Source organism: Apus apus, chromosome 11 (genome assembly GCF_020740795.1).
Source record: "Apus apus isolate bApuApu2 chromosome 11, bApuApu2.pri.cur, whole genome shotgun sequence".
NCBI lineage: Eukaryota > Metazoa > Chordata > Aves > Apodiformes > Apodidae > Apus > Apus apus.
This window is the reverse complement of record NC_067292.1, coordinates 20,861,807-20,887,342: the sequence shown is the minus strand read 5'-3', so window position 1 is coordinate 20,887,342 and position 25,536 is coordinate 20,861,807. Positions and strand designations below refer to the sequence as shown.

The 25,536-nt window shown below is 50.9% G+C and overlaps 1 protein-coding gene across 3 annotated transcripts in view; it reads left to right on the top strand.

Moving 5' to 3' along the window:
- CSNK2A2 (casein kinase 2 alpha 2) overlaps window positions 1–24,012 on the top strand; it is a 28,472-nt gene extending 4,460 nt beyond the window's left edge. For 2 of the 3 annotated variants that reach the window (XM_051629429.1, XM_051629427.1), the window contains exons 3-12: window positions 6,803–6,904; window positions 7,590–7,640; window positions 14,808–14,867; window positions 16,941–17,024; window positions 18,306–18,416; window positions 18,627–18,728; window positions 19,032–19,132; window positions 19,789–19,937; window positions 20,138–20,231; window positions 23,588–24,012. In XM_051629429.1, coding sequence (XP_051485389.1) covers window positions 14,850–14,867; window positions 16,941–17,024; window positions 18,306–18,416; window positions 18,627–18,728; window positions 19,032–19,132; window positions 19,789–19,937; window positions 20,138–20,214 — 642 coding nt within the window. In that variant the 5' untranslated portion in view covers window positions 6,803–6,904; window positions 7,590–7,640; window positions 14,808–14,849 and the 3' untranslated portion in view covers window positions 20,215–20,231; window positions 23,588–24,012. The remainder of the gene's footprint in view (window positions 1–6,802; window positions 6,905–7,589; window positions 7,641–14,807; window positions 14,868–16,940; window positions 17,025–18,305; window positions 18,417–18,626; window positions 18,729–19,031; window positions 19,133–19,788; window positions 19,938–20,137; window positions 20,232–23,587) is intronic. The other variant, XM_051629428.1, reaches the window with a different exon arrangement.
- Window positions 24,013–25,536: the final 1,524 nt, after the last annotated feature.

Genomic DNA, 25,536 nt, shown 5'->3' with positions numbered 1-25,536 from the left:
AGGGCAGCTGTTTCTTTGAGGGATGTGAACAGCCTTGCCAGTTGCCACTCTAAAAGCCAATGACAAACTTGGTACATTTCTTGTAACTTGTGGGTGGTTCTTTGTGCTGAAGATGCTGCTGTTGAAGTTACCTACAGCTGTGGTGGTTGGTGAGCTTCAGCTGCACTGCAGCGTCTGCCACAGCCCCTTCTTATGTCCTGATTGCCACTCTCCCAGTGTCCACTCGAGGCAGAGACTACAGCATCCATATTGTCCATCTGAGCAGGAGTCCTCCTGCCTTCCTGATGTACAGATGTGTCTCTAGATGCTTTACTTGCCTGCAAAGCTTGAACCTATCGCATAAAGAGATGGTTTTGTCTCCCTGTGTGGGTACTGTCTGCACAGGCACAGCTCTCAGGCAGAAGTTAGGGGAAGAATGCAGCTACAAGGAGAGGGACAAGTGAAAAGGAGGCTATGCAGCAGTGATGAAATAACCCCTTTCTCCTTTGGTGGCTTTTGTCCCTCTGTGCTGAGTCTATGAACTGGAACTTTCAACCATGTATGTGGTTTCACAAGTGCATTCTTTTTTGTTTGGCTTTGTTTTCACCCTGTTCCCCCTTTTTGAGCTGTGTGGATCCTCCAGAGCTGCTGCTTATACCAACCACTGCTGCAGGGTACTCTCAGTGTTGAACTCCAATTATTGCTTTAGTAGCTAGAGGGCCATTTTGGGAAGGTAGTGCTGAGGCTCTGGTGAATTTTCTTCTGTCTCTAGAAGCTTTAGAGCCCACATACATCAGCATGTTCTAGATGGGGGCTAGAATGACTCCTGGGCTGGTGTGCAGAAAGGATTGGACAGGAAAATAGGACTGGATGATGTTGGTCCCTCAGGCTGGAGCTTTAGACTGCATCAGTGACCTTCCACCAAAGCTGTTCAATGCCTGCTCCCTGTTGCTTTCTCTGTCTCTTGCTCGTCCTGTGTTTGCATGCACTGAATCAGCTCTCCCTGGCCCACTTCCTCCTCTGGCAGTCTGGAAATGAGCCCTTGTGCAAGACAGCCAGTACACAGCTCTTCTCTTTTAAACACCAGTTGCCCACACTGAGCTTGGCACAATTGGCTGCTGAAGTCCAGCCTTGTTTGGAGCTGAGACCAGCTGAGACAGTCCTGGGTGTCTTGCAGAGGCCTGGAGACACAGCCGGTCATTCTCATGGTGGTGTTCTGGCACCAGGGAACTGGTGAGCTGCCAGGAGGAGAGTGAGTTATGGCACTGTAAACAGTGGCCTGGGGCAGAGCCTCAACCATTCTCATCCCTTGTAATGGTGGTGATGGGCATCAGGGCTTGGTCCTTGTGCATCTCCCTTTCAGTTGACTGCAAAAATCCTGATGCATCGTGGGGAGTCCTGAAATTCCAGGAGGGCTGTTTCAGGACACACTGTGGGAGGAGGAAAGGCATTTGGAAGGAAGGGACAGCACTGCCCTCAAAACACATACGGGTACATTCTACCAAACTTAAATACAAAAGCAAAAGTACTTCAGCAGTTTCAGGGTAAGTTTCTTTTCCCTCATTTCTAAAATTTGAAGAGCAGCTTGGCAAAGATTGAATTGCAATAATGGAAGTTGTAAGGTGCAAACAACCAGCAGAATATTAACACAAGTGGGCTCCTTGATTCTTTAGTTCTTTTGATATGATTATTTGGTCTCCCAGCTGATGTCTGGCAGAATAAGCACTGCTGCTCTGAAGCCAATTTTCCTATTGAGCAATTGGCGTCAGGCTTCAGAGCCTGATTATTGTGATCCTTTCGATAACACTTGCTAGAGAGAATGAGCTTCTGGTGCCAGCTTTGAAATGTTGAAGGCCTGTCATAAGGATGCTGTTCGAGCCTTTTGCTGCTCCTGGACATTGTGTGCTGAGATTTCCTTGCTTTTTCCCTGGAAGTATTGTGGTGTTTTGGGCTATCCAGGGTCGGTGAGCAACAAATGGATCTTTTTCTTTGCAGGATGGTGGAATAAATGACTTCAGTTTCTTGTGGTTTTTATATCTTTTGACTGCTAAACCTTCTTACCTGCTGCACTAACCCCAGTTATTTTTCAGAGCACCTGGCACCTTCTGTGACTCCTTCAGAGCAGCACGTGTGCTCCTCAGCTGGCAGTGTGTGTGCTGCCTGCTTTTGGCTAATATTAAATGACTTTTATGCTTTGGATTTATTTCACTTGCCTTCCTGGTCACTTTCTCAGTGTGGAAATACACAGAGAACTTTGGATAACAAATTTAGTTTCTCTCTTTGCTTGAATTTAAACAATAGGTCCCCAAGTTGTTGGGTAAGACTGGAACTGAAGCATCTGACAGAAGAGTTTACTCCCTTTGTTTTAGAAACTAGAGATGATTAACCAGGCAGCCATTTGTTCGTTCAAGGCAGGAAGAGATGGTTGTAGCTTGTATTTAAAGGTTTATTTTAGCAAACAGTGTTAACTCCCCAGCTGGTGTTTGCTGCAGCTGGACTCCTTCCGTGCTTACAAGTTTACATGATCTCATAGAAAATTACCCAGGATCTGCGTTTGTGGTCACAGAGATGTTTTCTTCTACATCTACCTGACTGCAAAGCAACTACTTATCCTGTGCCATTTCTCACCTCTGCAGAGGGATGGCATCTCACAGTGCTCCCTGATCTTTGGGCAGAGGCACTTGGGATACTGCTGGTCACTGTCACTGCCTCTTCTCCCTGACTTTCAATTAGATCGAAGCATAGTCTTGGGATCCTTTTTGGCTGGTAGGGTGGGAAACCTGCAGCAAAGGCTGGGGACAGGCTGCTAGGCCCAGCAGAGACCATCTCCCTGTGGCTGGAGGTCACCTTGTGCCCCTGCTCAGCTACACTGAGCTGCATGTTTTGGCTCCTTCATCTACAGCCACCTCCAGTCTGCCTGCAGAGTGAAGCAATTTCCTGGGTAACTGGAAAACTGGCTTGTGCTAGACGGGGTACTGCTGCAGTTGAAGTAATTAAGCCCCTCCCAGTGTAGACATGGTTAAACTGAGACATGTCTTTTAGCCTGGTTTCCTATGGAAACAAGCCTTATGCAACCCTGCTGCCTCTCAGCCTTTCTCCGCCTTCTCCCCCCCAGTACTTTGTGCACTGGTTGGCCAATTTCAACCAAATTCTACACAAGTTTCCAGGCTGTTAATTGTTCAGATTTCATGGCAATAGGTGTTTGCATGGAGCTCCTGTGGGAGCCTGTCTTGGAAGGAAAGGCTGCAGTGAGGGTTTGACTCATACTGGTCACTAGAGAATCCTGGTATGGAAGAAGGCTTTGAAATGCCTCTTCCGTGGGAACAGATGGACTTGGGAGTCTGCACCTGGATAAAACGTTGCCTTGCAATCACAGCAGGATCAAATTTGGGAGCAGTTAATTTTCTTTAGCTGCCTTCTCTGTTCTTCTGCTGGAAATTCACCTCCCTGAGTAAGGGGACTGAGCTGGGCAGGAAGCACATCCTGAAATGCTGCTGTTCATAGCCTGCTTTAATAAAATAGCCTTAAATGAGTACTGTTAAAATACTCTGGCTGCAAGTGTTAGTGTTTTAGAAGCTATCCCTGCTGGGAGAGGCAGATGGTTGGAGGCCATAATAGCTTCAGTTAGTTCATATTTAATCCATGTGTGTTTGGAGTCAACATCTTTGGAGAGACAGATCGGGTGACTCTGAGAGACAGTTCTAGCAACCCAGACTTAATCCTGGAGCTTGGATGATGGTGCTGCTGAGTGCCCCTGGTTTCAGCAGTACTGGGGTCTGGGGACAGGAGAGAACTTGGCAGAGTTTTTGTGATTGTGACCAGTTGACTCCAGTGCAGTACTGGCTGTGTGCTGGAGTGGTTTGCACCAAGGTATTTGACTTGCCAGATGCAGGATCCTGCGCTTGGAATCAGTGGGCAACATCTGAGCCCCTGGGACATGCTCTTGGGTGGCAGATGGTGTTTGCAGTCATGACTGGAGCAGTGTGGTGGGACAGCATGTGAGGGACAGTTGGGCTGTGGCTGGGTGGGCTGTGGAGGTGGAGGCTGTGCAGAATGGGGTGGTGGCCAGCAGTCACCACTGCTGCATCCTGCACATCTGAAATGAGGAAATCCTCTGTTCCCTTCTGTCACTCTTTGAGGAAACTTCCAGGCAATAGCTTTTCCTCTGAGACAACATTACTTCAACCTGTGGCATTTCACCCCACCTCATCCCTGTTTACCTCGTGGCAAAAAACCCTGTCCGGGCCACAGAGCGCTCTGGCACAACGCTGCTCCCAGCCCAGCAGAGAGCAGGGGTCCCATGCCCCCTTCCCTGCCCAGGGGTAGTTGTAGCTGTGTGTGGACAGCCTGGCCCCAGTTCTGTGCTGCAGACCAGGAAAATGAACAAACAGCAGTTTACTTTTAACTCTCGCTTGCCAAGACAGGATTCAGTGGAGAGTCTTCCCTTGGTGATGTTGGAGGTGCTGCTGTTGATGATTATCTGCAGGCATTTCATTAAACAAATACCCAAGTTTTCTTCTCTAATTTTTTCCAAAAGTCACTGATTCTGTCTGCTCCTGTCTTTTAGTAAGGGTGTTGTGGGTGGAGGTGGAGATCACCCAGGACATTGTTTTCCTAACCTGAAAAAGGTGGAAACATGTGGAAGTGACTGTAAGACATCATCTGCCCCAGTGGGAGTAGTGGTTGCTATGAAAGGAGAAATGGAAATCTCAGAGGAAGATCCTCCCCTACCTATCTGATGCAAAAGAGCCTTGAAATAACTACAGTGCAAGGGAAAATGTATTTCCAAGTGGGCTCTGGGTCCTCGTGGCTGTGTTCAGGCCCTGTTTCTGCTCCCAATCAGGTGTAAGTGCCACAGCAGAGGGGCGATGCAGGTCTGTCAGTAGCCAGGCCATTCAGCCAGCACTGCAGGACACCCTCTTTGAAGTTCCTTGGAAAACAGCTTGTGTGTGCATTTGCCTTGCTGGACAAGCAGAGTAACCTAATTACATCCTCTAATTCTGTCTTGGCCTTCTGGTAAGATCAGTGCATGTGGGCTGCACAAGTGTGGTGTCTGTCCCCATGCTGACACAAATGAAATTAATCTCTAATGAAGCATATTCCTCTCTGGTTTCTGTCCCCCTGCTCTGGCTGCTTCTCCCTGTCTGTCTGACCTCCCACCAGCTGCAGCCAAGTCTGGGCACTGCTCTGGGGCTGCTGGTCACCCCTTCCTAAGCAAACCCTTCCCTGTATCTCTCCAGCTCTTGGTGACAGCTGTGGTGGCCTTGCTGCCGCTTTCCTTAGTGGCTTTATGAGGTGCTGATGCTCCCTGTGCCAGCACCGGTGTTATTTTTGGCATTTTGCTTCAGGCTGAGATTCTCATCTTTTGGCTTGAAAGTGTAGCTCCTGCCTTTTAACTTGGAAAAGGAGAAGGGCAGGATTTGAATCTGAATGTATCAACCACCTGAGGAGCCTAGGAAGACAGCATATTTTATCACTTATATAAACACCATCTTTTCCCACTATATAAAAATATTCTGTTCCTTCTCCCATCTGCTTGTATGTTCCTGTGAGGGGTCTGAAACTAGGAATTGCCTTGGATCTGCCACTAGTGGGAATGGGAGTTACCCTATTGGTACTCTGCAGCCATCCTCCAAGTGGGAGGCTGTGGCAGAGGTAGGGTGGACAGCATGAGCTGCTGAGGTCCCGTGGCTCCTTGTCCTTCATACAGACATCTGATAACATATGCCACTTTGATGAGGTGCCTCATACCTCTTTTCCATTCCCCACAACTCTGCTTCTTACACACCAGACTCTGTGCTATGAAGGTTTTTGTAAGGTAAATGTCTGGAGAAGAGTGTTTTCATCAGCAAACCTGAGAGTTGAGGCAAGGGCTTTACCAGGCCCTGCAAGATGTCTCTGCAGTGGCACTGGTGGGGCAGGGTGGGATGTTCCAGCTCTGCAATGAAGGCCTGCCAGACTTGGTGACTGCCAGACTCAGCCCACACCAGTCACTAGCCAAGGCTCACTAAAAAGTCTCATCTCTTAGCTGCAGGAGGCTGCCTTTCCTTCCAAGCAGGCATAGAGCTGGAGTTGTCCTGGGAGTGGATGAGGTACAGAAACAATCATTCCTTTGCATTGAAGTGAACCACTGGATCAGCAGAATGTAAGAGCCGAGCCAACTTCCCTGCCCTGCCTTGGGAGCAGCTGTTCTTTGTCACTCTCTGCAGGGTGATGTCTGGAGAAAAGCTTACGTTGCAAAGGGAGTTTGTGGGACTGCAGAGGTTCAAGGAGAAGTAAAAAACTGTATAAAATGTCTGCAGGCTTTGAAAATAATCATGGTAGCTGGATGTCATGGCATGCTGTGCAGTTGGCTCCCTGATCTTGGGGTGGTTGTGAAAGACCTGTGCGCATAGGTGGGCATAGCAGTATCTGAGCTGCCTAGAAGTCTTTGTGCTTGCTGAAAAGGAGTAAAACTGGTTTGTAAACAAAAGCTGAGATATGAGGTCCACCATGCTTGTCCTGTGGCTCTAAATGTAGAGTAAGTGTGCTCAGGTTTCCACACAGCAGTCCAGGGTGCTTTTAACCACAGTTACTCAAGTCACAATTATGTATGTTTGGAGTGGTTTGATTTTCCCCTGGTGAGTGGAAACCATTCACTGATGAGAGGGAAATCCTAGTTCATACAAGGTGTCTGTCTCCTCTTTGAGGCTAAAAATGTTCCCTTGTGAGGGTGGAAGTAGAGAGAAGAGGGGAGGGGAGGTGATCCAGGCAAAATTGGTAGCAGAAATAAGTGCTAATTCCTGAAAGGACCCTCACTTCTAATTTCTTTTGTCTATTTAAGCCAGTGAAGAAAAAGAAGATAAAACGCGAGGTTAAGATTCTGGAGAATCTACGTGGTGGTACCAACATCATTAATCTGATTGACACTGTCAAGGATCCAGTGGTAGGTGCCTGTGCGTGGTGGTGTGGGTGGTGAGCTTGCTGGCTGCAGGCATGGGTGGGCACTGCTGCAAGATGTCAGCTCTCAGCTTGGATTAGGTGCCAGCCAGGGGTGAGCTGTGTCCAGGTCATTAGCTGTCTCCTGAGGTGGGTTGGTTTGGATGGATCATGTTCCCCAGACTCTTTTACACCCCTCCTGTGTCTTCTGGGAGTTTCCCATGGCTGATGGGGGTGGAGGTTTGTATCCTTACAAGTTCTGTGTAAGAAAACAGCACCTGTAGATGTGGCACCTGAAACATAAGTATCAGGGCAATTGGACATGAAGCGCCTTGACCAGCCATCATGTCTTTTGTCTGCATTGCCACAGCTACCCCATTCCTGGGAATTTTTCTCTGACAAGCAGCTGGCTGAGGTCTTTGACTCCCTGGTGGCACCTCTTGCCTCGCCCAGTGCTGTCTGCTCTGTAGCACGGGGAGGAGCAGCACTGGCCAAGACACTGTGGTGGTGCTTGCTGTGGGGTACAAGCAGAGCTCTGCTGTGGGAGCTGGGCAGGGCTTCTCTGGCTGTCCTACTCCTGACCTGCTCTCCACAGTGATGGTTGGGTGGGAAGCAAAAGCATTCTCTGGTCTTTTGGAGCAAAGAAAGGTCAAGAGGGTGTTTTCAACCAGGACTCTCTCTCTCTCTTGCAGTCAAAGACCCCTGCTCTGGTGTTTGAGTACATCAATAACACAGATTTTAAGGTGAGTCTGTCTGGGTGTGGAGAGGGTAGGCTTCCCATTTCTGTTGAGTGCTGAGTTCTGTTGGGGTTGTTGGATGCTCCTTGAGAGCTATGGGGGAAGTTTGGGGTTTTCAGCTGTGTCAGCTTCACATTCCTTTCCCCGTGTAAACCAGAAACCTGTTGATAGGCTCTAAAAGAGAAGGAATAAAAAGTTTGTTTGCTGAATGTCCTCACAACTTTGAGGAGTAAGTTCAACAGGTTAGATATTGTTCCTCCCCTCTCAGTGTAGTGATTCCTGCTGCACTCCATGTTCACCTCAAGTTAATCCCTGAGCTGCCACGCTGTATTGACAGCAGTGCAGTTGATGGAGAAAGTGCTTCTGATTTGTGCTGGAGTCCTTCAGACCAGGGTTGGCAGATACTGGAGAGTATCTCTCCCATAGTGGGTCTGGCAGTGGGGGACTGAGCAGTTTTGAATACATCTTAAGAGCTTTTCTGCTTGCCTGAGGCTGCAGTGTATTCCTGGTTTCTGGGGAGCACCAAGTGGTGTTAGCCCTTCCCAAAATGAGGGTCCCTCTCTTGGGTGCAGCTACAGCTGCCAGTGCTGAGGAGGTGCTGCTGGCTGACAGAGATACAATTAGCAACCACACCTATTTTAATGGTGTCTTTGCTTCCTCCATATGAATCTTTACCCTCAGTCAGTTGTGGAGAAGTAATTAAGCAGTTGCCATTAGAAAGCTAACAGTTGTCCCTTCCTGCACTGTTCAGAGATCTGGTCCATGGTACGGTACTGTGCTTTGTTCTTACTCTCTGTGCGCAGGTGTTGGGTAGGCACACATTTGTAGGGTGCAGCTTTGGCAGATACACCAAACATACAGAGAAGGACCCTGGGTTGGTGTTGGTGGATAGAAGGCAGCTTGTCAGCTGCTCATGGACCATCTCACCTGCAGCCCTGAGGCAGCACACATTGTTTCTGTCCCTCCAGGTTTGGTCTGGTGAGCTGAATTCTGCTGGGTGGGAACTTGGGCATAGCCAGAGCTGCAGCCATGCTCTGGCTGTGATAGTTTTAGTCCCAGTTAATCCCATGGAAAGATTTAGAGAGGCCAGGATAACAGGGACTTGCAGCAGTGTCTGCGCCGACTGCCCTGGGCGGGGAGATGAGCGTTGGCACCACCAAGTAAACAGCCATGAGAGGAGTGCTATGTGTGACCTTTCAGGGCTAATTAAAGCAGGCTTGGTTTGTCTGGGGTGCTCCAGTGCTGCATGTGTGTTGGGTACATGCCCGTGTGTTTCTCCTGGTCACCTAGGGACTCTTCATAAGGCTGATCGTAGCAGTTTTTAACTTTCCATTCAGAGTTGGGCGGGGGAGGGGGTTTATGTGTGTTTTGCTTTTTTTTTTTAAGATATGGCTTGAGATAAAATAAGTGGCTCAGGCAGTGGGACCCTTGCTGAGGTGTGTCTCCTAGTCAAAAGGTGATTATGCCAATCTGTGGAGTCCTTAGAGAAAAAAATTATAATCCAAGATACCAAGCATTAACAGAAACGTTCGTGAAGTGGAGCGTTAAGTAGTAACTTGAGACTGGTGGCCAATGGGGACTCTGAACTGAAAAATGCAAGGCTTGGAGTAAAGGGTGCCTCAGCCATCCCAGCCACACTGAGAGCCGTCACAAGCACTGTAAGGCAGCACTGGTCTGGCCACAGCAGAGGTAACAAATGCTGTTGCATCAGAAACAACTATGGGAGTTTGCAGCAGACCATCCCCAGGCTCCCAGGAGGAAGCCCAGCCCCTTGAGGAAGCTGTGTTTCACAGCTGTAGAAGTCCAAGGCAAAAAGTATTGATGCTTTGATGCTGATCCTACAAGGCAGGAAGAACTTGTCTTGGGAATGCAAGCGTGTCCCCCAGGGCATGTGGCTGTTAGTGTTCAGAGCTCATTTGTAACCTGAATTTCAATAGCTACCTGTGGGGGGTGTGGTTTATTTGAGCTGTACTCATGAGCTCTGCTGCCTCTTGGGGCTGCAGCTACCTGACAGGTCAAAGAGCTGCTCACAAGGTGCCTGTGGATATCTTCTATACAGAGGCTCCCAAGACAGCTCTTCCTGTGGTCTGAAATGCCCTTGCCAAGCAGGAGGCACACAGAGTAGATGAGGCCACTTGTGGTGGAGGTCTTGGTTTGCCCTATACCTCTATGCGTGAAGCAGCTGGAGAGCACCCAGTCATTGTCCCCTCCGCTCCACAGTCCTGATCACCCCAGGCAGCCCAATTCTGCTGGAGTTAAGTGCCATGTGAGCTAATCCTGGTGACAGGGACCTCTTCTCTGTTTTGAGGTGGCTGCTGCTGATCTGCCCATCTTTGCCTTGACCTCTGGTTTCATCAGTACTGATGAGAGCCACGCAGCTCACTGGCAGATCTCCTCCTGGGTGGGGGAGGTTCCCAGGGCAACTCGTGTACAGTAGGCAGGTGCTGACTGCTTAAAGCATTGCAGTTTTGTCTGTCCTCTTGTCAATAGATGCGGACGAGGTTGGAAGTCTCATCGGTTGCCTCGTTTTTGGAAGTTTATTTCCTTCAACGACATTTTTTTTTGCTTCATGTTAATACCTTCACTCGTTCCAATGGCAGAACACTACTCATGTCCATGCAGCCGTGACAATGGCTGTTGGGGTTCCTCAGCTCTCTGTGCATGGGCAGAAGCTGCAGTTCTGTGGCCCCTAAGCCATGAGAGTCACAGAGTCATCAGGGTTGGAAGGGACGTGGCTCTCAACGATTCCGGATCAAAAGCACAAGTTTTTGATTTCCATGCAGTGGAAATCATGGTTTGGCCATTTTTAAATTACTGTATAAACAGGAGACTTAGGTGATACCTCCTTGAAGCTGATTACATTATCTTAAATTATCTGTCTGAGTCCCTTCTGACAGTGGTGGCTCTGTGCCCACAGGGCTGAGGAGCTGGACCTAAATGCATATTCTGCTGGTGAGGACAGCAGTGATGTACAGGGCTGGTGTTTCTTTTCAGACCTGCTGTGTTACCTGTCACCTGGGAGCACCCAAGCAACCCGCATTCATCTGCCTTGCATGGCAGCTGTACTGCAGAACCATGCAGCCAATGAGTAACCAGCGCTGATATTAAATGATTTTTGCTAATTGGTTTCAAACTAGAAAGGAGAAACCTGTACTTAGAATCACAGAACCACAGACTGGTTGGGGTTGGAAGGGATCTTAAAGCTCATCTTGTTCCAACCCCCCTGCAGGTTGCTCCAAGCCCCATCCAACCTGCCCTTGAACACTTCCAGGGATGGGGCAGCCACAGATTTCCTGGGCAACCTGGGCCAGTGTCTCACCACCCCCCTAGTGAAGAATTTCTTCCAAATATCTACTCTACTCCCCTCTTTCAGCTTAGAACTGTTCCCTCTCATCCTCTCCCTCCCTGCCCTTGTCAAAAATCTCTCCCCAGCTTTCTTGGAGCCCCTTCAAACACTGGAATGGAAGGTGCTCTAAGGTCTCCCTGGAGCCTTCTCTTCTCCAGGTTGAACATCCCCAACTCTCTTAGCCTGTCTCCAGAGCAGAGCTGCTCCAGCCCTTGGATCATCTCTCTGGAATCACTGCAACAGCTTCATATCCTCCTTGTGTTGGGGGCCCAGAACTGGACACAGCCCTGCAGGGGGGTCTCATGAGAGCGGAGTAGAGGGGGACCATCATCAGCTGTGGCATATTCTGTGTAGTCCATGGATGTACCTGGTCCTGTGCCTTTCAGTGCCCTGAAGAGGCAAATCCCTTGGGAAAGAAGGGTCAGAGCCAGGTCTCCAGGAGCAGTGCTGGGTTAGGTTTGCTATTTTGTTCTTAAAACACACTAGCAGGTTTGCAGCTGGAGGAGAAGGGAAAGAACGGTGAGCAATGAAAGGTTACTTTGGATGTTCAGTCTGTTGGAGTTGTGGGGACAGAGGCTTTTTGAGCCTAAGCTTTACTTCACCTGCACCTGAGTGAATTTTCAGGCTGAGCTGCTGTGAGGAACACATGTGCCTGTGTTTTATCCTTGCACATCCAAGGTTAGGTTAAAAAATTGTTGCCCTGCACAGGCGATGCAGAAGTAGGAAAGACTCCCCTCCCTTGCTTGGCTGGCAAGGCTCGGATGCTTTGAGAGCTGTTTCCTTTTCTCTTGCTGCTGCCTGCGCTGCACCCCCAAAACCGTGTCTGTCTCCTCTGACAGCTCCTTCAGCCAACCTGTTGCTTTTCAGGTGCTGCTTCCTGCATGTAGCCAGCTGTGTTGCTCACTCAAGGGAGGAGAAGCAGTGTTTAACTCCTGTTGGCCCCATGGGGAGGGGGAGCATGTCTCTGCCTTCTGGGACACTAACAAGATTAGTTTATGATGTGTGCCAAAATAGCACTGACAGCTGGAGGAGGGGTGAAGGCTGCCTGTAGGTGAGTTGTAAGTACTGATTGACAACCGGTTGAACATGAGCCAGCAGTGTGCCCAGGTGGCCCAGAAGGCCAATGGCATCCTGGCTTGTATCAGGAATGGTGTGGACAGAAGGAGCAGGCATGTGATTCTCCCCCTGTGCTCAGCAGGGTGCAGTTCTGGGCCCCTCACTGCAAGAAGGATCTTGAGGTGCTGGAGCAGGTCCAGAGGAGACAACGAGGCTGGTGAAGGGACTGGAGGGAAAGTCTTACAGGGATAGGCTGAAGGAGCTGGGGTTGTTTAGCCTGGAGAAGAGGAGACTCGGGGAGGACCTTCTCACTCTCTTCAGCTACCTAAACGGAGGTTGTAGTCAGGTGGGGTTGGGAATCTGGTGACAGGACGAGAGGGCCTGGCATGAAGCTGCTCCAGGGGAGGTTTAGATTGGATATCAGGAAGCACTTCCTCATGGAGAGGGTGATTAGATATTGGAACGGACTGCCCAGGGAAGTGGTGGAGGCACTGTCCCTGGATGTGTTCAAGGAGAGGCTGGATGTGGCACTTAGTGCCATGGTCTGGAGATGTGGTGATGTCAGGTCATAGGCTGGACTTGATGATCTCAAAGGTCCTTTCCAGCCTTGGTGAGTCTGTGATTCTGTGAGTTTGGTCTTTCCTTGCTCTCTGTCTGGAGGAAGGAGCCCAGCCCAGGTCTCTGAGGCCTTGTGCAAGTCCCGAGTGCTGGCAACAAGCTGAGCAGATGTTTGAGCTGGGTCTGAGTGAGGTTTCTGATAGTTTTACTCCAAAGAGCAAGCTGGAAGAGCAGAATATGGGACACATCTGTAAAGGAGGTGTCTGCTCTCCGCTGCTTCTGTCAAAGCCTCCCTGGGGCAGGTGCTGTGTGGGAACCACTTGAAGCAGGAACCTTGGCTCTGTCCTTCAAAGGGTTCTGTGTTCCCAGCTGCCTGCTGTGCCTGCAGGCAGCACAGCCCTGGCCCTGCAAACCACACGGTTGGCTTTGGCACAGTGAGAGGTGCTGGGTTTCACAGGCAGCTCTTCTAAGGAAGTCTGTTGAAAGCTGGTTGCCCAACAGCTGCCTGTGCTGAAGGCTACGAGTTGGAGAAGTAACAGCATCATGGGCCTGAGAAGAAAGGCATCGGTGACCTGCCATCCATCCCCTTCCTGCTTGTGGGTAGAGAAGCCAGAGAAAAGTGGGTCTAGCGTTGTTCTGCCACTGCCTTCCCTGGCCACCTCCTTCCCTGGGTGCATTGCTGTTGCCAGGAGAAGCTGAGGAAGGTAGCAATTCTCAGAAAGACAGGTTTTAAGCATCTCTGTGCCCCCACAGTGTTTGCTACCAAAGCAAGTCATTGCAACAAACTCCTGAAGAGCTCAGCTGTGCTCTGCTGGCCCTGGGCTGTGATCAGAACCACACACAGCTGAGTCAGGGAATCTGTCCCTGCTGTAGCTTGTGGTGGCATCTTTTTTTGCTCCCTGCTCACTTGTCTGCTTCAGTGGGTTGCTCCAAAGTGTTAGGATTGTCCCAGCTCATGAGAATACAATGTAGCTTGTGTCCTGGGGGCTTTTAAAGCTCTGTGTGTGTCAGTGACACTTGTATGTTGTCCAGTTATTTCACAGAGCAGGTTTAGGAACAGTGGGGTTGTTTGAAACTGACCCTAAGTAAGGTAGATCCTGAGGATCTTTGCATGGGCATGGAGGGGATCTGGGGCCAGAATGTGAAAGTGAATGTGAATTGCAGTCCCATGCTTTGGGTTTTTTCCTGAAGCTGCCAAGTGGTGCCTGTGATGGGCATATGGGTCCAGTGCTGATGCAGTCAGTGATTTGATTGAGCTGTGAGATGATCCTTGTTTGTTAGAAAGGGTAGAGGTGTCTGGTCCTGCTGCTTCCCTGTGAGTGTCATTCCTTGTCCTGCCGGGCATCTCACCTTGCTTTCCCTGAATGAGAGCCCAGCCTGGGGGGGTCAGGCTGGCACTGTTGCCAATGACAGATATTAAGCAGAAGGCAAATTTGGGGTCAGTTGTGACCTTGGTATGGGAGCAGGAGGATGTCGAGTTCTCCAGTGATAGTGCTGGTCACACGGTGCCAATTAAAGTGCATCCTGGACCTTTGTCACTTCTGCTTGAGTAGCCACAGAAGAACACAGAGGAGGGTGGCTAATGTGTGCTGGCAACAAGCACTTCCCTGAGACTCCGAGCTGTGCTCTCCTTGGCACCAAAAGCACTTCTGTGCTCTTGAGTTAACCTTTATTCTGGGATGGAGGGGAGGCTCTGCAGCTCTGAGGCTGGCTCTACCCTTTGTGCTTCCCCACCCCATGCTCCTTTAGGGTAGTGTTTTCCTCTCCCTGCTCCACCTGGAGTACTTGGAAGCCTTGCCCATGTCTTCCCAGCTGACCTGCTCTGAATGCCATTATCCATGTTGTCAAGTCACCATGATGATTTTGCATGTGAACAGGGTCAAGATCATCTGTGCCAGCTCCAGCATGCTCTGAGGGGCCTTGGACAGACAGCCCTGCCTGACTCTTGCTGGAAAGAACTCATGAAAGGTCTAAATTATCCCAATAGCATTTCCTGGGAGCTCTTGTTTCTTTTATTGATTTCCTAGTGTGTAGCCCTGTCAGGTGTCCCAGCAGGACAGCCCTCAGGAGTGGCAACATTCACAGGGAACCCGGAATGGGATCCGTGAATGGAAAGCAGGTGGGATACAGGAAACAGAACTAATCCAATTCTGGACTATTTATTTTTGTTTCTCTCTTTTGTTTTTTTTCCTCCCTCTCCGAATCTGTTTCAGCAACTGTACCAGATCCTGACAGACTTTGATATTCGGTTTTATATGTATGAGCTGCTGAAGGTGAGTGGCATTGCATATGGAGTCTGGATATGGACACCAGGAATGAGGGAGGCAGTAGTGGGGCTGATGGGGCAGGGCTACTAAGCACTTGCTTCTTTTGTAATCCATGCAGAATCCATGTCTCATAACCCAGGGAAGTTTGGGAAGAACTTTTGTTACCTGGCTTGTTGGCTGTGAGATATTATAGCTCCACTGGGGACCTTTGGTCACCTCCACAGAGTCTCTAATTCTCTGGGACTTGTTTTTTTTTCCCCATGAAGCATTTATGATTGTGAGGGCCAGGCAAGGCTGTGCTTGCTCTCCCACAGTCTCCAGCACCATTGGGGCTGCACAGGGAAAATAACTTCCTCCCAGCCAGAGCCAGTACAAGCAGGGGGAGGTGTTTGCTGGGGAACTGGGGACACAAGGGAGAGTAGAAGAGAGGGATTGCCAGCTCCAGGAGGCTTTTTCCTGCTGCAGTATTCAAATGCAGCCCCAGAGGTGACTTCTGCTCACTTTGTCTCAGACTGCTGTGTCCCTGGGTGGGAGCTCTAGGACAAAAGGACAAGCAGCCAGCTCAGTGCCTTGTGGTCACAGAACCCCGTGAACGTGGTCTTGGGGAATGAAGCTTCGGGTTATGCTGGCTGCTGCATGTTGATATAATGCTGGTATGTCTCTCCTTTGAGACCCCCCCCAGCCAAAGCTTTCCCTGCTCCTCTGACAAAGACCAAGGAGTGCCCTAAATACCTCCTCTTAACTAGCCTGGCTTGCACCTCACTGTGGAAATGCTCACAGAGCCATATGGCAGAGCATTAGGGAGAGATTACAGGTTTTGGCTGATTCCAGGGCTGCTCTGAGCTCACCTGCTGGAGCAGCAACTTGGCTGTGTCTGGTCCTAGCAGGCCCTTGGGACTTCTAGGCTGGCATTTTGCTGGTCCTCTGCCTCTGGGAATGAGTGGGAGAAGCTAAGGAGAGCCCGTTGTGCTTCAGGGCTTGGTGACTGCAAAATTCCTGAAATAGATCCAGGGATGGAGGGAGGCTTTCTTCTCTGCACCTTTCTGCAGGGGAAAGACCTTCCTCATGAAGCTTGGAGGGAGCCTGAATCAGCCTAGAATTAAGGTGGGGGGTGATGAGGCTTAGATATTCCAGCCTTGGGACAAGCAAGACCCTAGAGTAGCTTCATCCCTGTAGGCAGCTTGTCCAAACTGTTAAGAGATCTTCCCTCCTAGAGATCCCAAGACCACCCTTTGCTGTGACCCCTGTTGGTTGTGAGGCCATGTGTCACTGCAGGGATGTTCCCTGAGGTCTTGCTGTGATGGGTCCTGTTGCCTTCTGCGCTTCCCACTGCAGCAGGGACCTAGGCACAGTGTTACTTCCCTGACACTGATGTCTTGGATATTGAATGACTGCAGCTGAACCCCCCCTCCAGGTTGCAGGAGATCTCGCAACATCTGATAGATGTTGATGGATGAATCTCCCTCTCCCTTGGAGATGGGAAAAAAACATTCTCACCCCCTTGCTTCAAGGAACAGCTGCAGGGGGGTGGTGGGGCTAGTGGTCACGGGGCCGGAGAGCTTATGTGTGCTCTTGCCACCGAGTGTCCAGCAGCACTTTCTTTATGTGCCATCACTTTCCTTTTCTAAGTGTGGGTTTGGCTTCAATAAGCAGGGCAGAGGTGACTTTCTGGATCAAGAATGTTTTGTGACACAGGGCAAGTTGCACTGGAAGGCCATTAAACTGTTTGCATGTAAGAATCATCCCCTTTGGGGAAGACATTGTGACCTAGAAAGCACAAGGCTACCCAGGTTGGAGCATTGGGCTTGTCACCAGGTGGGTGATGCCTCTGCATCGTGTTATTCAAAGACTGCACAGGGAACATGGTTACAAGACCTGTGACTGCAGCAGGACACAAGATCAGTAGTCTTATTGCCAGCTTGTCACTTCATCACCAGCTGAAAATGCCAGTTTCTTGTGCCAGAGTTGCAGCACTTGCTGGTGAACAGGGCACTCTTGCTTTTGGCTGAGAACTGTCTGTTAGATTGTTGATGCTGTGCCTGTGGTTGTAGCCATGTCTAATATCTGTGTGTCTGCCAGGCCCTGGATTACTGTCACAGCATGGGCATCATGCACAGAGACGTCAAACCCCACAACGTCATGATAGACCACCAACAGAAAAAGGTACTGTGGCACCAGTGCTTCCAGGCAGGGTTTTTCCAGAGAAACCTGAAACTTCACTACCTCCATAGCCATAGCCTGGACAGCTGTAATTTCCCCTTTAGCCTTCCTTTCCCAGCTCACCTTCACTCATGCCTGCGTCATGAGCCAGCCAAAGTCCCACTGGGGAGCACTGCAGTGGGAATCCCTTGGACATTGCTCCCCCCTAGCAGCCATGCTGGGTTTCTTTGCAGAGAGGTGCAGGTCTGGACTATGTTCATAGAATCATAGGGGTTGGAAGGGACCTCTGAAGATCATCAAGTCCAACACCCCTGCTGCAGCAGGAACACCCAGGGCAGGTCACACAGGAACGTGTCCAGACAGGGCTTGAAAGTCTCCAGAGGAGACTCCACAACCTCTCTGGGCAGACTGTCCCAGGGCTCTGTCACCCTCACAGTAAATAATATCCCCCATGGAGGTGGGGCAGTAGGTGCAGAAGCCCTGGGCAGAAGAAGGGTGCCCTGGTCTGAAATACATGGGATGTTTTTACCATCTGGCAGTGCCTTCCTTCCTTCTGGGGCAGGCTTGTTAGGTCATGGGATACATCTGTACCCAGCTCAGTGCCATGGAAATGGGCAGCACAGGGAGCTTCCCAGCCCCAGGCTTGTACCTCACCAGGTGCTGTGTGTACCTGTCTTCCTAGGGACCTGGGGTTGGCAGCAGCAAATTAGTTGCTGGTCCCCGGGTCCTTCCTGGTGAGTCAGCGGTGGCTGTGGAGGCAAGGAAGGGTTTATAAGGAGGGGGAGCTCTATTACTGGAGACACAGCCCGTCAGTAACATGGCCTGTCATCCATCCCTGCAGAAGAGGTGGTCTGCCTTGCAGGATGGGGCAGGCCCCCTCCTACCTTGTTTCCTGCTCTGAGCCCCCAGGTAAAATCAGCACTGCCTTTGGCTCAGCCCCTGGGAACAGTGGGATAAGACAGCTGGCTTCTGCCTGCACCCTCCTCTACAGCAACCTGTCAACTGTGCCTGGTGGCTCTGGTGAGGAGCCAGCTGCCCAGCAGTGACAAAATGCTTGGACTCAGGAGGCAGAGGAGCTCTCTGAGCTGGGCTTTGTCCCACCAGCTGGTGAGAGGGCGAAGTGCCTGACCAGAGCACTGCTGGGAGCATCTTCTGTCCTCAGAGCACCTCCCTGTGTCCCCAGCTCCATGCTTGCCTCACAGGATTGAGAGGTTTGGCCACCATGGCTTCACCTGACTAGCTCCTTCTGAGGGTCCTGACTGTGTCTCTCTGTTGAATGTTCAGCTGCGGCTCATAGACTGGGGTCTGGCTGAATTCTACCATCCAGCTCAGGAATACAATGTCCGTGTGGCCTCTAGGTACTTCAAAGGACCAGAGCTCCTTGTGGACTACCAGGTAAGAGTCTGCCTCCTCCTTGCTAGCCAGCAATACCACTTGTGGTTGCATTGTGGTCACCTTTGGGTTGTCTGGTTTTGCCTGTCAGGGCATTGCCTGGGTTGGAGAGAGGGTGGCTGTGAAGTGAAAAGGTGAAAGTTGCCTGTGCAGTTAGGGAATTGGGCTCTGGTGAGCGTCCCTTTTCTGACATCTTCTCCTTTTTCCCCTCAGATGTATGACTACAGCTTAGACATGTGGAGTTTAGGCTGTATGTTGGCAAGCATGATCTTCCGAAAGGAGCCCTTCTTCCATGGCCAGGACAATTATGATCAAGTAAAATTTTGCTACTTGGCTTATTTCATGCGACCTTTGTCACTGCCTCATCTCTGTGTTATAGGGGGGCGTTCTGGGGATTGGACCCACCAGGGTTCAGGAGGGTGTTGCTGCATGCTTCGTTAAGGCATCTGGGATTGTGCTTCACTGGCTTGTGTAGGAGACTTTTTCTGCACATGTTTCAGTGGAGCTGTATCTTCCACCTGGGATGTTTCCAGAAGGAGAGCTCTTAGATTTGGGCTCTGCCTCTGCAAGAGTGGTAGCCTTCCCTTCTGCTCTCTCTCAATGTGCCTTTTGTTCCAGCTGGTTCGCATTGCAAAGGTCCTGGGCACAGATGAGCTGTATGGGTATCTCAAGAAGTACCACATAGAACTGGACCCCCACTTCAATGATATCCTGGGCCAGTAAGTGGAGAAGTGAAATGCTGCCTTTTTTCCTTGTAACACAGAGAGGGAGATAAACTGGTGTCCATCCCTTTGAAGGACTCTTAGCAGAGGCCTGCTTCAGTCTGGGTCACAGTGCTGCTTGCAGGCCTCCCATGTGGCTGCTCATGTCATCTCAAGGAGGTCACTGAAATACAGGCTTGTTCCTTTTGCCTCTCCCATGATCCACGAGCCGTCCCCTGTTTCCTCCTACACAAATTCGTTGACACCCTTCAAATGGAGATGTAGACACCAGAGTTGAGTGTGGGCTGAGGAGCTCAGAATCTCCCAACTGAGATTTGTGAGGATGAGAGATGGGTGGGATACCCAGAACAGCCTGTGGGAGGCTGGCTGGCAAGCCAGAGCACTTCTGGTCCCTAGGGTGTCACCCTGCCTGTTGGCTAGTCCCCATAGACAGAAGGGAATGTGCAGTATTGTGCCTCTCGCAGGCACAGGACCATGCAGTTGCTTACCTGAAGAAGAGGGTTTTCCCCGTTCGGCAAGAGCTTGACAAGTAGCAGCCTATGCAAGGAAAAGCTGTAGGTAGCATCCATCCACTTCTGAGAAGTGGATAGTGGGAGGTGATCCCTCAGGACCTCTGGGTACTGCTGTGCTGGTCAGAGCTGGTCCCTTTGCAGGCATTCCCGGAAGCGCTGGGAGAACTTCATCCACAGCGAGAACAGGCACCTGGTCAGTCCTGAAGTCCTAGACCTGCTGGACAAGCTCCTGCGATATGACCATCAACAGAGGTTGACTGCCAAGGAGGCCATGGAACACCCCTATTTCTGTGAGTCTGGGGAGAAGCTGGGGCCAGCTGTGATGGAGAGGAAGAGGTCTTGGGTTGTGGGGGCAAATTTCAGTTCCGTGTTCTACAAAAGCCTTAGCAGCTGAGTGGGTTTCGAGGCCAGTTTCTGTGGAAGGGTTTGCCAGGGTGAAGCAATTATTAAATGCTTTTTCCCCTTCCTGCCTGGTCTATGTCTCCCATAGATCCAGTGGTGAAGGAGCAGTCCCAGCCCAGCTCAGAAAACGCTGTGCTCTCCAGTGGCCTGACAACAGCACGATGAAGACTGGAAAACGACGGGTAATTCAAGATGTTTACAAATAAAAGCAAAACCTTCGGTCACACAGTGAAGGGAAAAGAACCAAGGACCCCCCCCCCCCCCCTCCTCCTTCCCCTCCCCTTTATACTCAGCAGAAATCTAACCTTGGGGGGGTCATAAACCTCAGTTCCTCTCTGGTGGTTGTGGTTAATGTAACTCTAACCCTGTGGTACCAAAGCCCTGGGCAAATGGTCTTGCAAGAGCTAAACATGTAGTGATATCCCCAGGGCTCAACACAACTGATTCTGGTTCACATCTCTATGGATCCTTCTCCTTCTCAGTCTAGCCTTCTCCACCATGCTGGTGGGGACAAATTGATTGTTCCACCATCAGCCCTTAGCATGCCTCTTTCTAAACATGCCTTTCTGACTTGTAGACTCTGGACAAACCAAATTCAGGCTGGGGGTCAGCAGGTGCAACTCTGTTTTGAGGTCCAAGTCCTACTGCTCACTCTGGGCTTGAATTTGGCCCTTGAATTCCAGTTTCAATTGCAAATGCCAGGGGCAGGTGGGGGAAGGGGGAGGTTCACCAAAAAACAACCAACAAACCCAGCAGCATCTCAGGATTGGTTTGGAGTATTAAAATGATTCAAGTTGCTGGGGAGAGGCAAGATCCCTGCTCCAGGTGTATTTGACAAAGGCTCACTCCAAAAAGAAACTCGACCTGCTTTGGGAACTGGTGAATGTGAGGGCAGAAGCAGGGAAGGACTATCCAGACTTTCCCACTGAGCTCAGGAAAGTCAGTGTTGCAAGATTTCTTTTGATAGGTGTGCAACCACGTACCTCATGACGTGGCTCCCATGAGAATTCATGCCAGACGTAGACTTGTACCAGAGCCCAGCTCTGGAGCAGTTCAACCCGCACCGCAGGACGGAGGAGTGGAGAGTAGGCCAGGGAAGAGAGCATGGGGAGGGGGAAGGATCAGCAAACAGTGGTGGGGTCTGCTAGGGAGGGGGCTGTGCAGCTACTGATCCAGGACTTGGGATCTCACGTAGTGTTTTAACAAAGCCAGACATTTGTTGAATTCCAGGGTGCCGATCCTGTTGTGGGGGGTGGGGGGTTTGTCTTGTGGGTTCTTTCATCAGATCCCTTGATGGCTTTATAGCCCCACAATTCACAGTTGCCTCCTCTTGTTCTGTGTGTAACTTCATCAAGTGGTTCTGGTGACACTCAAACCTAGAAGCCAGAGATAGTGTTTTCCCACCAGCACCTAAACACAGAATTTCCTTCTGCGGCATTGTTGAAATAGTTAATTTTTTATAAGGTTGCAATGTTTCTATTTGAAACATCTGTTTACATTCCATATTCCAATAAAGTTCTATTGGCATCGATAGCAGGTCAATCCATTTGTATAATTCACTGAAACCAATAAATATCTATACGTCTGAACGTCTGCCGTCTCCTATCTATGGGATAGCCAGAAGCAGCGAGAGCTGAAGGCCTTGCCTCCTCAAGGAGGTCAGGTTGTTCTCTTCAAGCCCCTCTTGTTGAGGATTCTGGAATCTCTTAGTCCTTGGTTGCAGCTCTTCACACTGTCAGCCCTGAGAGTCTGGCTGTGGCAGGTTCTGGCAGAGGAGGTGCAGGGTTTGGTGTGGTGTGGCAGTCAGCTGCTGAGGTGCCTTGGACTGGGACAGCTGGTGGCCAGGGCAGCAGCCTTGGGCTGTCTGTGGCACAGCTGGTCCCGCGAGTGGTCACCAGGGCATGGCTGGAAGTTGGGGGTTCTCCACACAAGTACCCCCATGCTTGTCTCCTCTCAGCCTGGGTGGATGGCGGAGTAGGGATGCATGAGCTCAGTTATCAGTGTCCAGGCTGAGGGGGCCGTGGCAGTGCTGCTGTGCCATGAGGCCCTCACTGACACTGCTGCTCATACAGATGCTGCTGAAGGCTTTGGTGAGTGTTTCCAGCCCTCTGCCCTTCCATCCACCTGAACTGCAGCTGTCTGGCCTGAGAGGCTTGGGGATCTTTGCTCTGAAGCTGTGTTCATGCCAGCAGGGCTGATGGGGTTTCTTAACATTGCTTTCAGAACTGATTTTGAGCAGGTATTTAATTGTTCCATTAAGAGGAGTGGATGCTTCTTATGGCCTGTCCAAGTTGCTAGGGGGGAAAGTTGCCTGTTTTCCAGCTCTTGTGTGTTGGTGTTCTCATCTTCTGGAGTGCCAAGGCAGAAGAGGCATGGGGGACAAGAATGGGTTCAGTGTGGGAATTTTAATAGGTGAAAAACCTCAATGGTTGTATATGAGTGCTTGACAGTGTCCAAACCTGATGATGGAGTTTCAAGGTGGTGCTTCAGGAAGTATCAGTTCCATTGACCTGAGTCAGAAATTCTTTCCTGCTAGCTACCCTCAAGCAGAGGAAGAGATGCTCTTTCCAGTGTGTGAGATGGGTAAATGGCCTTTCCTGGTGGCAGCTAGAACAACCTGAACCGTATCTCCCCACATCCCTGCCCCAGCTCTAGGGTAAGATGACCTGTGACAGATTCATCCTGGAGGGAAACATGGCAGCTGAGCAAGTACAGCCTGGGAGTCAGGAGGGTGTGGAGTCTTCTGGTCCCCAGGCAGTTTGGATGCTTGGCTGCATGTCAAGCCAGTTCCTCTCTGCAGCCATGAGCCCTTCCAGCACTCAAAGCAGGAAGTCCTGCTCTTCCCTGAACCCTAGCAAAGCATTGTGCTGCCTGTAGGGACAGCTGGGAGCTGAAGACAGTCTTGTCCCTAGGGAGGGAAGAAGTGGGGGAATGTGCATCTTCATATGCTTTTCTCTGGAGAAAATTGGGAGAGTCCTGGTGCACATCCTGGCCTTTCAGCTGGCATGGGCCGAGCTCTCTAGCAGAGGTGGGACATGGGTTGTGCTGAGTGCTTGGAAGAGGCTCAAAACCAGAATGACAGCAGCCATTAAGGGGTGTGGGAGGAGAGGGATGCTGGAAGCAGCTTCCCCAGCTCGTTCCTACCTGTTCCAAGTGAGCTGTGGCAGGACAGGAGCCTTCAGTGGGGCTACAGAAGATGCTGGCAGCAGTGCAGGGAGACTTGGCATAGCTTGGGGAGATAAAATTCCAAACTTGTGTCTGGCTGCCCATGAAAGTGCTGCTTTGATGGACTATGTCTCTCCCTTGCCTTGCCCAGCCCTGCCTTCCCCTCTCACCCCACCACCCCTTCCAAAGCAGGCTGAGGGTCTACTGCTGCCCCCATATCCAGAGGGGCATGGAGGATGCATGAGGCCCGGCTGCGAGTGGGGCAGCAGGATGTGGGGTAGCGTGTCCAGGCACCTCCTCATCACCCAAGGAGCTCTGTGTCTAGCTGGCAGTGTCCCGTGACACTCACTTCCCTCCTCCCGTCTCTCCTCAGGTCCGATGCTGTTGCTCCCAATTTTCCATAAGCAGAATGAGAACCAAATCAAACATCCTATTGGAGCGTGTAGAGTGACGGCGGGCGGACTGCGCGGCGCGGGCAGCGCTGCGAGCGGCAGCACGCCTGGCTGGATGGCACCCACCTCTTAATGACCACAGTGTTAAAGGTTCTTCTGCCTTTGGTTCCTTGTTGAGCTCTTCCTGACCCAGAAAGCGTGGAAATGTGAAGGGTATGCAAAGCAGTTGTTGGTTAGTTGTTCCTTCCTCTGTTTTGGCTGTTCCCCCCCACCTCTGGCAGACCATGGTCAGCCACCTTGCACCTGTTCTCTGCCACGGGGGTGGCAGGGGGTGTAGTATAATGATGGACAGTTATATATTATAATTAAAAGAATTCTATATTGTTGAATAAAAGTTTTAAAAGAAGCCTACGAGGAGGAGTATTCCATGGGGAGGGAGCGGTGGGGCAGAACCAGCCCTGGGTGCTGGCAGCATGAGCAGTTCCCTGGGCCCTGGTGGGACAGGCTGGGCCAGGGGAGCAGGAGGAACTAGTACAAAATCACCACAGGCAGAGGCAAAGGAGCCACTTGCCACCTTCAGGGGTGTCCCTCCTTTGGCCCCCATGCTCTTCTGGAGCTGCCTGCCGAGTGCTAAAGCTGGTACCTGCTTTTCCAGCTCATGGGGCTTAGGCATGGCTCTGTCTGCACCACAGGAGCTTCGATCTCTTCCTCAGGCTGAGATTCTCCTCCTCCTCCCCAAGACCATCACTGCAAAGCCCTGAGCTTGCAGCTCCTGCCTGGAGGGCCTCTTTGTGGCAGGAGTTCCCCCATAGACATGGTGCTTCACCAGCAGCTGCCAGGCGAGCCTGGCTGCAATGCTGCTGTCTCAGCTGTGCTCTGATCTTAGATATTACCAGACCACTTGAAACTCTGATCTAAAAACATCCAGCTGGATTCTGTACAACTACAACACCATCATTTCTCTTCCATTGTCCCATTCCTTCCCTGCCCATGTGTTTTTCCCCTGTGCTGAAGCTGCCCAGGCTAAGGGTGCCTCTGAGACAAGGCTCTGGACTGGGAAGAGACCCATGGCCAGGTCCCAGGGAGGTGCTGGGGCAGGGTGAGCCGTGGGCTCCTGCCAGCACAGAACCACATCGCCACTCTCACTCAGCCTTGAGCCAAAGTGGAAATGCAGGAGTGAGTCCTCGTATGAAGGCTGTGGGTGGTACAGGTGAAAATTTGGCACCACTGTCACGGTGTGTTACACCTGGAGGTGTGTCCATGTGGGGCCAGATGTGAGCACATACCTCAGGTAAGTTGAAGCTGCTGATGTGGTCAGGCAGAGCTTGGTCCATTGACAAGGCACAATGTAATGATGGCCCTGTTGTACCCAGGACTGTGCTGATCTCTGCCACCTAAATTCAGCAAGACTTTTTTTTGCCTGGTGTAGATCTGGTCAGAGGTGAGAGCCTGTTCCTGCAGGGAAGAGCCTCTGGCAGAGTCCACCTGAGGTCCACGTGTGCTGGGCAGAAGCAGCTCTGTGAGCACATGGAGAACTGAGTTCCCAGTGGCACATTCAAGTGCTGTTGCCACCTCATCCCTCTCCCAAGACACTTGGGTCTAGGACTTGATAATCTCAGAGGTCTTTTTCAGCCTTGGCAATTCTGTGATTCTGTCTTGCCCCCTGGCCCCACCTGTTGCCTGCTGCAGCCCAGGTCCTCTCCAAATCAATGGCTTGTCTCTAAAGGATGCTCTCACAGACTCTTTTTTTGACTGTTGCTTGTCAGAAATAAACTCTCCTTAGGCCTGTTTTTTGTCTCCATTTTGTCCAGAGTCAGAAGGGGTTTGTTCATTCTCACCCCATGTTCCATTGCATGGTGGTCCCACAAAGGCAGTGTGTCCTGCTTCCTGACTTCCTCTGCTGAAGGGCTCCAGCACACTTGGCACTGCC